The 15,177-nt window shown below is 43.0% G+C and overlaps 1 protein-coding gene across 1 annotated transcript in view; it reads left to right on the forward strand.

Moving 5' to 3' along the window:
* Positions 1 to 14,682, forward strand: part of LOC135465409 (protein capicua homolog) — a 36,488-nt gene extending 21,806 nt beyond the window's left edge. The window contains exons 5-19 of the mRNA XM_064742649.1: positions 652 to 849; positions 1,126 to 1,267; positions 1,541 to 1,773; positions 2,269 to 2,437; positions 2,675 to 4,646; positions 4,982 to 5,085; positions 5,384 to 5,611; positions 5,734 to 5,895; positions 6,111 to 6,562; positions 7,762 to 7,929; positions 8,217 to 8,335; positions 8,594 to 8,739; positions 9,318 to 9,557; positions 9,821 to 9,967; positions 10,933 to 14,682. Coding sequence (XP_064598719.1) covers positions 652 to 849; positions 1,126 to 1,267; positions 1,541 to 1,773; positions 2,269 to 2,437; positions 2,675 to 4,646; positions 4,982 to 5,085; positions 5,384 to 5,611; positions 5,734 to 5,895; positions 6,111 to 6,562; positions 7,762 to 7,929; positions 8,217 to 8,335; positions 8,594 to 8,739; positions 9,318 to 9,557; positions 9,821 to 9,967; positions 10,933 to 11,351 — 4,899 coding nt within the window. The 3' untranslated portion in view covers positions 11,352 to 14,682. The remainder of the gene's footprint in view (positions 1 to 651; positions 850 to 1,125; positions 1,268 to 1,540; positions 1,774 to 2,268; positions 2,438 to 2,674; positions 4,647 to 4,981; positions 5,086 to 5,383; positions 5,612 to 5,733; positions 5,896 to 6,110; positions 6,563 to 7,761; positions 7,930 to 8,216; positions 8,336 to 8,593; positions 8,740 to 9,317; positions 9,558 to 9,820; positions 9,968 to 10,932) is intronic.
* Positions 14,683 to 15,177: the final 495 nt, after the last annotated feature.

A 15,177-nucleotide genomic window follows, 5' to 3' on the forward strand; every position in this document is an offset into this window, starting at 1 on the left:
AACACAGGAGCTGTTTATCTGTGAAAGACTGCTTTTCACTTGTTATTTGACCACTTCATTTTGCCATCATCAACCAAGTGCTGAAATAATGAGTCAAAAGCAGTCGTTAAATTTTCCTGAGTTACACTGCTGATGTATTATGTTAAGCAGTGAAACATGAGATTAAAGATTTTCAGAAAACTTTGATGCCAGAAAAAAAACAGAAAACGGCATGTTACTTTATACCTAGGCTCAAACAGGCGCAATATCATAAACAGTTCTCAGGTATTGGAAAGTAACAAGAGCAGCCATTAAGGTGTGTGGGCTATCAGATGTTTAATTTCTTACATAACTCATCTGCAAGTGAAATGATGAGTGAAAGAGGTTGTAGTCACATGCAGTTGTGACAGTTTAATTCTGCTTTCATGAACAGTTATAACAAAAGCCTGACTGATGTACAGCATAAGAATGCCGGGTGGCTGTGTGTTGGTGCCATGTGCCCTGTTTTCACAGTGTGACTGTTCTGATTTTAACTCCTTCTCTCTCTAATACATATCTGAGCAATACACTGTGGTTTGGTGCAGTATTTTTCGAATTCTGAAGATAGGTTTTGGTATATTATCTCAGTTTAAAGGCTTTTGATGTAATTCTCTTTTCTCTTGTTTTTCCAAGGGTAAGGATGGCTTGAAGGAGAAGGACCACATCCGCCGACCAATGAATGCCTTTATGATCTTCAGTAAACGCCACCGCCCTCTGGTTCATCAGCGGCACCCCAACCAGGACAACCGCACTGTGAGCAAGATCCTGGGGGAGTGGTGGTACGCCCTTGGGCCCAAAGAGAAGCAGCAGTACCACGACCTTGCCTTCCAGGTGAGTTAGCTTGTTAGGGTAGGCACAGCCCCCAGCTTGTGTCAGGGTTATAGAACAGGACTAGGGTCTACGGTCATCAAAGTTAGCATCTGCTTCTTAAACAAAGGACTAGGGTTCTGTCATGACCATGATCAAATCTTTAAAATCAGCAAGTTTGGAACTTAACAACTTGGCAATCATGTGGCACTGTAACGTCCTTGTTAATGGATATCTCCAAATGCACACAATTGTCGCGTCCGCTTGCTCATTTCCATGTATTCGCATCTGTTGATCCAGGTGAAAGAAGCCCATTTTAAGGCGCACCCAGACTGGAAGTGGTGCTCAAAAGACAGAAAGAAATCCAGTACAAGCTCGATGAAGAAAGGAGGGAGGAAGAGGCTGAGCTCATCTGATGAGTTCGGGGTGCCAGGGGACGGGGGTGAGTGGAGAGCAATGGATGCTGTGAAAGATTGGTTGAGGTTGATATTTGTAAATGACATACAACCCATTCAGATGATCAAATAATGCGGTGAATTGGACATTGCTCTTACATGATAGGCATCATTGACCATGCTCTTCTGTGGATCTGGCTTGTAAACATTTGTATCATGTACAGTTAGCATGTTCTATTAGATTCTTCTTGACTGTTGTTGGATGCCTGAGACGTTACGTGACTAAGTGTGCTTTTAACAACTGACCTGTCTATTTTCAGAGACGCCCTCCACTTCTGCTGGTTCTGATTTGCCCCCTGAGCCCCTGATGCAGCCCCCCGAGATGCCCACCGACAGTGAGGCTATGCCCAGCCCCTCCGCTCAATGGTCTCCTGCCACCCCAGGTTACGACCCCAAGAAAATGAGAACTCAGAGCCTGTCAGCAGTGGCTCCCCCTGGTGGAAGCAGAGACTACAGACTTCCTGACCCACAGGAAGGGGGGTCGTTATCAGAGGTAAAACATGCAAACACATGAAAACCTTACAAGTCCCAAGAAGCAAGAGTATTGTTGGTTGAGACGTACCTGTGTGTAGTATATATGTTGACCTGTACAATAGATTGCTTGCATTGTATTTATGTTTTGAGTTTTAGGGTTCAACATTTTTGTAAATTTATTTTCTCACTTCAAAAAGGTCTCCATTGCTTTAGATATTCATATCCAATGATTTCTTAGAGATATCGTTATTCTTGGACACCTGGTTTGCTCATTTTAGCCAGTAGATATGTAATTGTAGCAGGAATGTAGGTTAGACCATCTAATGAACAACAACTCATATCTTTGCTTTTCTGAAAGGCTGTAATGAAATGTAACACTACTAATATCTGTCCCAAGAATTAGCAGAATTAGGGGAGAGATGTGATTTATTTGAAGTTAAAGTGTCTCCATGCTTTTGATGTTAGTTAAAGTTATGAAAATAAAGCACCAGTATGTGCTTGTTTTTTTTTTCAGAGTTTAAAGCGACCCCCTCAGGAGAATAAGATAACTCAACCATTGTCGCAGGCATCAGTGACCAGTCATTTCAGCGGTTCTGTCTCACGCCCCATGGATGACGACAGTGATGACGACAAAATGATCATATGTGAAGATGCTGACGATGTTGGTGATGACAATGCCATAGGTATGTTGATCATCACACTCCATGTTACTATAAGTTGTATTAAACAGGGATTTGCAATGTGACGGCGAAAAATGTCTCAGAAACCTTATCTTATCTATGAAGTCAGATTTCGTGATGTGTGTTTGTGCTATCCCCAGAGTGTGCGTCCCCATTACTGTTACTTGAAACCAATTTTGGAAATGAGATTTCCGATCTGTTTACCTGATGCTGAGTTCCATTTTCACTCCTTGTCCTCAGATGATGGTCCTGACAACAGTGATGTGGGAGGTATTGACCTGAACTGTAAGGAGAAGGTTTCTGACAGCGAGACTGACAGTCAGACAGAGGAGGACAATTTGATAGAGAACAAGGCCTTCCCACAACAACGCTTCTCCCCTGTCATGCGACACATATCACCAGCAGAGATCACCCACAGGCCCAAACCTATCAAAAAGATGCCTGAGTCGCCCATGAAGAGAGACTCCCGGTCTGTAGGCTCCCCTCTACACATTTCGTACAGTGACCAGGGCATCCCACGGCCATCCAGTGCTGGGTCAAGCTTTCAGCCCACCGGGGCAGTGTTTAAGGCTAAGGGACGCTCCATGAGTAGTGTGGCAGAGTTCAACTGGCAGAAAGAGAGTAATGATCTCAACTCACAACAGCATTATCATCATCACCAACAACAACAACAGATCTCTCTACAGCAGCATGTTCATGGTCAGCAGCAATTCCACGATCAGCCACAGTCGCATCAAACCAGTCGATCAAGCACAGTGCCACGTAACACACCCATGAAAATCCACAACGTAACCATGACAACCCCAGATAAGCAGCAGATCATCGTGTCATCTAATGTGGAGACAACTCTGGCAGCAAAGAATGGGAAAGGGCCAGTACTCAGCAAAACAACCATCAAGGGGCCCAAAGGATCTAATCGGCAGATGCCCCATGGTTCCACGCAGCTTCAACCACTCTCTCCTAACATGTCGCAGCAGGTACATTATTCAGTTCAGCCAGATGTGACACAGCAGTCATTCCAGACGGTGAAACCAGCAGTGTCCAGTTCAGTACAGTTGGCGACCTCGTCTCAATCTGTAGTGACTCTGTCTAGCCAGAGCAGCAGTCGCGTGGCAGCCACCTACTCCACCACGTGCCGACCAATCCCTACACCCATCCCCATTGCCTCGAAGCCCACAGCCAACGCCTTACAGGCCAACAGCACAGGCCAGTCCGTGGTCAGGGCTGCCACCCCGGGAATCAATCTTCAGTCTCAGACCCTGATCCCAGCAGCGCAGTCCCCCTCCCCCATGAAGAATGTCAGCGCCATTTTGGTGCAGAGTATACCCTCTAGCCACTATGGCATGACCCTGGTGAATGCACCCACTGTCAACAACAACAACAACTCGAGTAAGGTGGCTGCCAGCTCACCCAGTGTGCACACTACCACAGGAGGATTCCTAACAACATTCCGTAACTTGGCCCCACCGCACAACTCCCAGAATCAAGCCTCCCAGCAGACGTCTCAGCAGCCTGCAGCCTTCCAGTATGCTGTGCTGAGGACAAATCAGGGCGGCGTGCAGCCCAGCGTACAGCCGACTCCTCCTGCTCAGCTCCCCGTGGTGACTGCCACACCCCAGGCTATAACTATTGGACAGACAACAGTCCAGCCCACCCAGCGCCCCACCCAGGTACAGTACATCCTTCCGTCACTCACACTACAGCCTGGGACGGGGAAGTTAGGCAGTATGCTCCAGATGGCGCTCCCCGGCACCCCTCTCCCTCAAGGTAACATTCAGTTGACTTTCCCGGGAACACCCCAGCCCCCCCACACCCCAACAGGCAAGATCCAACTGGCGTCACCCATGGGAATCAAGATGGCAGGGATCAGCCCTGCATCTACGCCCTCGCCTGCTCCGGCCCTGACTCCGCCAGCCGTGCACCATGTCAGCCAGGCTAAGGTTCTTCAGAATGTGCCCAATCTACAGCAACAGCAGCTCCCCTCCCAGACACTGCACATTCTGAACCAGACCTTTACAAATGGGGGCCACACCCAGCCACAAACACCAACTGCCATCCCTCAGATTGTCTCTGTCACTCACCCGGCTGTTGCTATGACAACGGGACAACCTACGCAGTTTGCCATGACAAACTCGCCGCAGCCTGTCAGTCACCATGTACAACAACAACAACAACAACAGTCCCAGAGATTCCTCATGCCAACCTCACAAAAGTAAGACTGGAAATATGTTTAGGCCTCCTAAGCTCATGTTTAAGATCCTATCCAATGTTTGTACGTTTCTTGTACATTTACTTTAGTATATATATATATATATATATATATATATATTTTAATTAAGGTGTGAAAGTTTAACAAACAATGAGTTGTCAGTTTAAATCTACCCACACGTTTAATGATAACTTTTGTTAGTCCATGCCCTGACCTGTCTTCGGGTTATGTATGACTTTCACTATTGTGCCTGTGCTACTTGACTGTGCTTTTACCTGTCACTGTCATTTCGCTTTGTGGATATTGTGCTCCAACAGCTCTCCTGTTTGTGTGTTTAGGTTCACTTATTACCCTCAGCCCAGCTCTGTGACGTTAGCGGCCAGCCCCGGCCCCACCACGAAGTCAGAGTCTGTGCCTGCCTACATCCACTACTTGCCTCAAGGTGAGCCAGCAGGGGGTCAGGATGAGGTTGATACTCTGCACACTTCAACCTCATCATGCATTTTGTGTCTCAAGAAAAAGAGGCCCAATGAAATGTAACTGTTTAAAATCTTATGTAAAAGTAGTTTAAGTGAAAGTTAAGTGTAGTATAATTTCCATGTGAATACATGTAGAAGTGTAAATTGATAGATTTTAGTGCAGTTTTCAGCTGTTACATGATTTTAATACATCTGACTGCGTGTGGTGAATTTGTGAATCGTCACTATACTCTAGTTCATGTTTTGTCTTTATCTGTGAAGGGGGACAAGCTGGTCAACCTGCTCAAATTCTTATACAGCCCCATGCTGTTAGATCTCCGTCTGTGTCACCTGTGGTCACTGTGGCAACCCCTGTCGTGTCTGCCATTGGGCAGAAGTTACCAGTACAACAACAACAATCACAACATCAACAGCAGCAACAAGCACAACAACAACAACAGGCTGCCCAGAAGAGCCCACCGCAAAGTCAGAGCCCGATGTACTACCAGAGTGAGTTTGTGCATTGTGCTTATGGCAGGGAATCCAATCTCGTAACCGTTCCACATTAAATTTCATCATATAAACTTAGTAAAGTATTCGTAGGTATTATAGGTGTGTTGATGTTGTTACAGGTGTCATGAAATCACCGAGCATCAGTGTGTGTACAGAGGCCCGAGGGGAGATTGGCTACATCAGCAACAGTAATGTACAGCCCAAACCAGTGAAGGTTAAGGCCACCTTGGCAAACATTCCGGTGGCTACGGAGTCCTTACAGCGAATGACAACCACCCAAGGTGATCTATTATGACATCTGATAGGCTGACATCTAGAGCTGGAAAATTTAGAAATCGGAGATGCTGTCTGTATCATTGACACTTCTGCACTAACTGATCTTCCATGTGGATGTTGTGTTGTGTAACTGGAAATCCAACACTTTCTTTTGATTTTAATTTAATTTTTTGCTTTGAACGCAATTTCACAGATTTAAACTGTGGTGTTTTTGCTTCAGGTATGGTATCAAAGCCTCAAGTTACCACAACAATGGTATCACAGAGGTCTGTTGTGTCGACGGGCCATCAATCTGCCCACGTCCAGGCAATGTCACCTAACCCTGCGTACACCTCCCAGCATCTGGCCCTGCCCCAACGCATGCTCTCTGCGACAGAGTTTGTGGTTCCCATTAATCCACGACACTACGACGGCGATCACTACAACCAGTCACTAACTTCTGTGCCTCAGTCAATGGGATTGTCCAGAGATGGGTCACATGACTCGCACCTGTCTTATCAGTCAAGCCAAGGGGAGGAGTCCCGCCCTAAGTCAGGAGATGGGCGAGAGTATTATCGTGAGACTGATGCAGATTACGACAGTGAGGCAAAGCGTCAGCGTTCCTGTAAGGGGAAGCGATACCTGGAGCTCGTGGCTGAGAGTGGAGTGAAATCCTTCAAGAAGGAAAGAAAGGTACAGTTAAGGCTGTATTTCTGACAATGACAACACATTCCTATATTTCTTCCTGTGTAAAACTTTATGAAAGCAAGCGATGCGTGTATTGATTTGTATTAAGGTAATGTGACTTACTGGTGGGCATTGGTACAATTGTAAGCAATTAAAACATCCAAATTCCTGGCATGAAACACCAATCAAAAAAATAAATAAGTAAATCTAAAGTCCTGTATTTACCTGATCCATGTATATTTGTATTCAGTACATGAAGGTTATTTTGTCATCATCTGCTTTCACATTCGACATCATCTACATGTATGATGCAGAAGTTAAGGGCTCAAATTCACTGATCATTCCTCCCTAGCCAGCTTATCTAGTAAACTAGCTGGTCTACTGAATTCACTGATCTTTCCTCCCTAGCCAGCTTATCTAGTAAACTAGCCGGTCTACTGAATTGACTGATCATTCCTCCCTAGCCAGCTTATCTAGTAAACTAGCAGGTCTGCTGAATTCACTGATCATTCCTCCCTATCCAGCTTATCTAGTAAACTAGCAGGTCTACTGAATTCACTGATCTTTCCTCCCTAGCCAGCTTATCTAGTAAACTAGCAGGTCTACTGAATTCACTGATCTTTCCTCCCTAGCCAGCTTATCTAGTAAACTAACAGGTCTACTGAATTGACTGATCATTCCTCCCTAGCCAGCTTATCTAGTAAACTAACAGGTCTACTGAATTGACTGATCTTTCCTCCCTAGCCAGCTTATCTAGTAAACTAGCAGGTCTACTGAATTCACTGATCTTTCCTCCCTAGCCAGCTTATCTAGTAAACTAACAGGTCTACTGAATTGACTGATCATTCCTCCCTAGCCAGCTTATCTAGTAAACTAACAGGTCTACTGAATTCACTGATCTTTCCTCCCTAGCCAGCTTATCTAGTAAACTAGCAGGTCTACTGAATTCACTGATCTTTCCTCCCTAGCCAGCTTATCTAGTAAACTAGCCGGTCTACTGAATTGACTGATCATTCCTCCCGAGCCAGCTTATCTAGTAAACTAGCAGGTCTGCTGAATTGACTGATCATTCCTCCCTAGCCAGCTTATCTAGTAAACTAGCAGGTCTACTGAATTGACTGATCATTCCTCCCTAGCCAGCTTATCTAGTAAACTAGCAGGTCTACTGAATTCAAGGCCTGACATCTAATATACATATTCTGCAGATTTGTCGTCAAGGGCATGTAAATGAGATGCAAGAGTCGTCTTCCCCTGCCCCTGGTACTGAGCCTGGCCAACAGAGGGAGCCTGAGGAGCGCGAGATGGACAACGCTGTGACCTCAACTCAGTCTGGGGGTCAACCCAACGCCGCCGGGACCACAGAATCACCGCAGGTAGGCATAAAGACTCCACACTGATTGGCTCTTTGTATATTTGACTTAAAAATTTGCCCAAAAAGTGCATTTGTATACATATAAGTCATAAAATATTACTTTTGGTGTTGAATTAAAATTTACAGGATATCTATACATATATATTTACCAGTCTGTGTTAATATGTGCCTTTGATAATATTTAAGCCTGTCTGCTTTGCCTATCATAAATATGTGAAGGTTAAAACAAGCAAGTAAGTGTCATAGTTCTCTGCCTCAGTGTTAATGATTGGTTGTTGTCACCCACAGGAACGGCCTAAGAAGCCCAAGCCGCCGCCTCTGCCTGTTCCCCCAAGTGGTATCCAGATGGGTGCCCCGTCACCGAGTAAAGGCTTCCTCAAGAAAAACGTTGACGATGGAATGGAAAGGTAAGCAGAATAAGGTAGTGCTTCGTTCTCTGTCACTGTGCAAGGTGTATTGATGTTTATGGTTTGACAGTAAGTCAGTTTACGTTAGATTCCTTTAAATGATCTGCTAACAGACATGTGCACGAATAAAATCGATGTCTGACCATATTGATGTGGCATACATGTTGAATGGAAGATTAGCTTCATTGTAGTACTCAATTGTGCTCATTGCCTGAAGACCATGTTCATTATTGACTTTTGTCCTGCTATATATCACAGGGTGTTACAAGAAGTGGACTTTGTGCGTCAGTTCAAGGAACTGCCTCAGTTTGTTCCTGAGGAGTCAAGCAGCACCACACCCCTCCCCCAGAGTCCACGGGCTATCATCAGTAACTACAAGAAGAAGAGGAAAGTGTCCCTTCTCGGTGAGGCAGTGGGCCTAAAGTGTTGTGTGAATGTTAAGTAACATTGGAATGTAAACAGAAAAACAGGCTCGTGTGATAAAGGGAGACAACCCCTTTATATGGCAATTGAATTTGCACTATGATCACAGTTATCCCCCTTTAAACTAACTGCGTCCACTATTTTTTTGGCGGAGTTGTACATTTAAATCACAAATAGCTGTTGAAAATTTGGATATGTAAATAGCTGTTTTGTTGTAAATTTGGATCACAGATAGCTGTTTTGTTATGAATTTGAATCAAGAATAGCTGCTCTTGCATATTGTTAACTTTACTGTTTAGCTTACTGCAGAGAATTTCACATGGCCGATATTAGGGATCACCTGATCATGATAAATTTATATCACTGTCACCAGTATTGTGTATTGCAATTTGTTGTAACCCCATATGTGGAATCTTTTCTTTAAGTGGAACATTCTGTTGGACAAATGTGAGAGAGAATGACTAAAAGACAAATTGTGAAGCCATTTATTAGCCTCATGTTACCATAAATCGTTTCAGATGAGACATTGTCTTTATTCCCATCTTTTAATATTTGACAGCCAAAGGGGAATCTCAGGAGATGGACAGTTCAGAAGAACAGCCTTCCCCTCGGTTACCACCCTCCTTACCCCCATCTTCACCACGGTTACCACCCTCATCGCCCCGCCTTCCTCCCTCGTCACCACGACTGTCACGGCGGGGAGAATCTGAGGCCAACACTCCGCGCACACCCAAGAGTGGCCGCTTAGAGGGGACACACTTTTTTGGCAGTAACTTCAACCCAGAGCACTTTGAAATGGGTAAGCACTCATAAGTTTCAAGTGATGGGTAAATTTTATTTTATTTTTTTTTTTATTTTTAGAGATTTTACGGAAGATCAAATAGATTACATTCTTAATGTGTATATATTTTTTCTTTCTGGTGATGTGTTTTTCACATGTTTGATATCTCCCTTTTTAATGAATATATTGTGTCCACTGTATGAGTAAAGGTAGTTTGGCATGTGTAAATATCACAATTTCAGTGGCCTACCCTCCTTAACACTGCCTTAACTCTTTTCCAGAATTCCCTGATGGTTCAGATCTGAATTCCCCTAGGACACCCAAAACACCCAGTTCCCCCGGGGCACACTCCTCACTGCGGAGAATTCTTGACCAGAGGAGAAACCTGGTTATGCAGCTATTTGACGAACATACCCTCTTCCCTTCGTGTGAGTGCATCCAAAATATGCAGCAGTGTTCTGCACTGCTTACAAACATAAAGTCAGCACTTCAGTGTTGTTGATTGTTATTTAAAGATTTCCTCATTGTTACTTCTTTTTCTTTGTAAAATAATTATTTTACAAATTTATCCCTTGGGCTACACTAATAGATACCACAGTTCGGACTAGTCTGTATAGACTTTCCAGAAATTAAGTTATCTCCCTTTGCCGAAAGTCGTACATGTTTAATCGCGCCACTTCAGGGGGCAACTGTATCCCTACTTGAGGCGTGTTTAGGATAATTATGTGCTCACTTGTAATATGAATTGACTGAACATGAAGATTTGCTTCTTCAACATAGCTGAACTTCATATTGCTGAACAAATTATTGCAATAGGCTAGGCCAAGGTAAATGCATATATATATATATATAGATATACATATAGATAGATGTAGGCCCCTGTATTTTTGACACTTAATAAAAACACAACTGCATATATACCATTTAGTGTGTACCAGGGTGACAAATTGCATCCATATCCGGTACATATCACCTGCCCAAATAGGACACATTTGAACTGTTTTCTAGTATGTCATGCTGGGTAAGATAAGGAAAAGTTTGTTGAGATGTAGGACTACTTCAAGTTCTTCTTGAAAACTGCAAAGATGCAAATGTCAGGTTAAATCCATCACTTACCCAAACTTCTAGCACATACTGCAGTTAGACAGAATTAGAACAACTGGCACTTAGAATATATTAACAAAAAAGGGGAGATAATCTAGTGTCCACAATGGTCGGTAGGCATCCGAATGTGGCGTGATGAGTTTACATCTTGATTCCATAGTCTGTGCTGTAGGGTCTGTAGATGGGGGTCATGAATAAGTGGTTTAGATGCTGGTTTTGAGTAATTAACAACAGTTAATAAGTAGACATATGTAGATTATTGATCATTAACCTGTCTTGTCCCTCGCAGCCCAGGCCACCGCAGCCTTCCAGTCCAAGCACTCGGATATCTTCACCTCAAAGAGCTGTCTACAACTGAAGATCCGTGAGGTGCGTCAAAAGATGATGGCTCAGTCTGCAGCCGTGGAGGCAGAGGCTGTCGCCAGCAACAACGCATCTGGGTCTGTGGTGGTGTCAGCAGGAGGAGCACCCACCCCCTCCTCCAGCAGTAACACCAGCACCACGGGTCAAGATGGACAGAGGGCTAGCAGTACCTCCACCTCCTCCAGCCAGACACACACACGAGACGTCCCCATGACGACAGCTCTGCCCACAGCATCCCAGCAAATGCCACCACCACATTCGTCATCGCGCGACAGCTCGGCCATGTTCCAACAACTTCACTATCATCAGCGGAACTCAGATGTTCCCAGTACGTCTCAGTCATAGGACACCCAGACTAACCTGACCCGATAAAAGGTGGTTAAATAATGTGCACATTTACCATAATCAGAAGTTATTTTATTTCACATGGACAAAGTGGTGAAGGTTTGAATCCTGTTTGCTCACTGTGGCTCTGGGTTTGCTCAGTGTTTAGGGCACTGCCCGCAACTGGCTGAACTAGTAGCCACGAACTTTGTCTCAAGATAACAGTATACAAGAAGTTATCCAAAAGTCAGCTATTTTATTACCAAGTGACCAGAATGTACTGAATACAACTGATTTGTATATACTGAATGTACAATGTTATTGTTGGTCACAATGACAATTAGCCTTATTTTACCATACATTTTGACGACTTATTACTTTGATGAAGTAGTGATTATGAATGTTCATGAATATATCTTTCGTTGCTGGTTAAAAACCAGAAATCTCATATACAGACTCTATGTAAACCTTGGGAGTGTCTCTGTCTTCTATAGGCCAACACTTTGGTGGTATTTTGGGCCATTTCTTTGATCGCTGTCATTGGTCGTTTGTCATAAAGATCTTTCTATTTATCACAAGATTCAAAGAAGAAAAATAAAGTTGGATTATCATTCCCAGCAAGGATTTTACAACATGGTGAAAGTATTGTGTGTCTGATAAGTTCCTAGTTATCAGTGTTCAACATACTGGGCTATACAATGGTATAGAGTATGGATTTTGTTTTATTGGTATTGCAGGGTTTTATGTCAAATTTGCTGGTTCAAATTATGTGATATTTCCCTGTGTTTGAAATTGTCTTTTAAATTTGTTGTTTAAAATCAGTTTCTCTGTTGTCCTTGGGGCTGTCATCTCTATGAAGTGTGTATACTTACTAGTATAAAGATATGGTCTCTTTATGTGCTGTCTATTACCAGGTAGGGTATGTATGTTTCTATTTCTATTTTTTTGCGCACTGGGTCTGATTACCTGCATTTCATTATCTCTGTCTACAGCACTGATATTGTCTGGTTTCTAGCTGTATGAATTGTTTGAATATATTACACGATGCATTCAGTTTTTTTGGTAATCTTTGTATCCTGTTATTGGCTGTACTCGGGATATTACTGGTTGTACCTTGGATATCACTGGTTGTTCCCTGGATATTACTGGTTGTATCCTGGATATTACTGGTTGTAACATGGATATAGCTAGCTGGATATTGCTGGTTGTAATGTGGATATTGCTGGTTGTAACGTTGATATTACTGGTTGTATCATGGATATTACTGGCTGTATCATGGATATTACTGGTTGTACCGTGGATATTACTGGTTGTACCCAGGATATTACTGGTTGTACCCAGGATAGTACTGGTTGTACCATGGATAGCCCTGGTTATACCCTGGATAGTACTGGTGGCACAGGTTACAAATCACATGTACCAGAACTCGTTTTTGTTTAATCTGGTATATTAGACACTAGACATACCTGGAAACATATTCAAGATAACAGCACAATGTTTTTTTCACCATTCAGGAAGGTTAAACTGTAGAGAACAGGCGAACATTGGATTTTGTGTGACGATTATACTTATCCCCTATGTTATTTAACGTCGTCACACTCTTAGTACAGGCGACTTATATTTAGCTACTGGTTTTATACTGGTGTTTGTTTGAGTACACAGCACGTTAAGCATGTGTATGTATAGGTCTTTCTGGGGGTATAGAGGGTAAGGGCACCTCCTTGTGTGGAGTAAGGGTGAATCTTTCCTGTCTAAAGTAGATCGGGCCAACGTTGTGTGGTCTAGTGTTCATTTCTGATTCTTCGATGACTTATTTGAGCCGGTTGGTCACGTAGTACTTGTTCATTACACGAAAACAACTGTCAGTTCAGCGTGGACCAGAGTTGCCCTTGGACAGGGACAGTATCTCATATTCGGAAGTGGAAAAACTGTGGCATACGTCATTGTTATGGACATCAGTGTTCACAGGCATTGGTACACATTGTGTTTATGTACGTACAGTGACGAGGGCAGAAGAAATTATGATTTTCTTGGGTAAGGTAGACGTCTATTTCAGACGGTGATAAAGTCTATGTACGCACATTTTTAACGTGTTAATATATATATGTACTTCGGAAATGTCTGCCACAGTTGTAAGTAGCCCAGTGTTAACGGTCAGTGTAAAGATGCATGAATGGGTAGCTCGCCACCGGCAGGGAGCATGTGTAGACGACTGCTTCGATTCGAAAGTTTCTGTCGTTTATGTGGTAAAGACGTTGACCGTTGTATATTTTTGCGCTAGCTCAACATCTTTCCTTTGCATTGTTGTATATACGAAATGACTTCCATATTTGGAAATTTTGTAAAACTGTATATATGTAAAAACAAAAATACAAAAAACCGAAGAGCTCTGTTGGCTATACATTGTACATATCTCCGGAGCCATTGGCCGGCTTGTCGTATTTGCTGACTAGGCAGATATATCGCCGTCTTTCACATCGTGCCCCTTGTCCATAGTACATTTTCTGGCCAAATGTATCACTGATTATTTAATGTTGCGCTAGTACACTTAATTATTATATAAAAAATTAGGTCCAGTCTGTTCCTCACGTATATATGCTTCCGGTGTCCAACTCAGTGGGCTTGGCACTTCCGGTGTCCACCTCATTGGGATCGGCTGTCTGCTCGCTCGCTGAAAATGTCTTATAGTGCTATCGTCGTTAATTGTTATTCTCTTTTCGCTGTCCTTTCTAATTTATCTGTAGCATAATTTCCTCTCTAGTTGTCTATTTGTTGGCACAGTGTGTTGGAGACCACTTGTTTAGTCATGACACGGTTGTGGAAATGTATGCAACAGTTCGTTTGTGTATGGCCAATGTGTTGTTTTTGTGTAATTTTGCAAGCAATTGTCTTTTATTGTCATTTTAGCAGTTTTAGTGTTCATTTAAATGTTCTTAATAATTCTTGTGATATTTTGAGCTGGCATTCGTATAGTCCTAGTACGTTACCGTGTTCTGCATAACTTGCTGCTTTCAGTTTAGTGCATTCGCTAATGTACTCCGATAAACTCTCCAGAACTCACCTCTCAGAAAATATTTTTGTGAACTTTTTCATCAGCAGTTTATCGTGGACACAACTAAAAATGTATGGTCCCAAGAATTGTAATCTTTCTAAAAATGTTTGCCACGTTGACGCCTCCGAATGGTTAGTTTCATCCGGACTAATTGATCAAGTACTTTTCAGGCTCGGCGTGGTATTCTTAAAAAAAGACAGATCTGTTTCTTAGTGTCTGTTGTCTTAGCCTATTGTTACCAGAAAGAGTTATTTTATGTGTATGTCTTGTGCAATACGCGAAACTCTACACAATAAAACAGACTTTTCAAAGTTGAAAACTTGACCTGATGTTTTTCATGCTGTGACTGCTTATGAGGTGGTGTCATATGCAGGGGCTAAAGCCATCTGCTGTCTTTTTTTTTTTTTTTTTTGACCAGAAATCAGTCATAATCACAGTTACGTTCTTTTACTTGTAACGTCCAACACCCAAACCGTTCATGCTAATATTATTTCTGGCGCTAACCATGAAGCCAAGTTCTGACCTCCGCATACTGTAACTGAGAGGGCCATAGTATTCGTCAACATACTCAGACTTGGTGGGATATAATGTGACCCGCTGTGAAAAACGTACCAACGTGAATCCATGAAAATATGATAGTTTGAGAATAACAACGGAAATACCCATGTTTAGGAGTTAAGGAAGCATCAAAGATGTCGGGCTTGATAGCATTTATGCGAGTCCTCACCAAAACGCAACAGGGAATAGGACTTAAAACGCGTTTTTACCCCTGAAAGGCAGGAAAAATTAAAAGTG

The sequence above is a fragment of the Liolophura sinensis genome, chromosome 1 (assembly GCF_032854445.1).
Source record: "Liolophura sinensis isolate JHLJ2023 chromosome 1, CUHK_Ljap_v2, whole genome shotgun sequence".
NCBI lineage: Eukaryota > Metazoa > Mollusca > Polyplacophora > Chitonida > Chitonidae > Liolophura > Liolophura sinensis.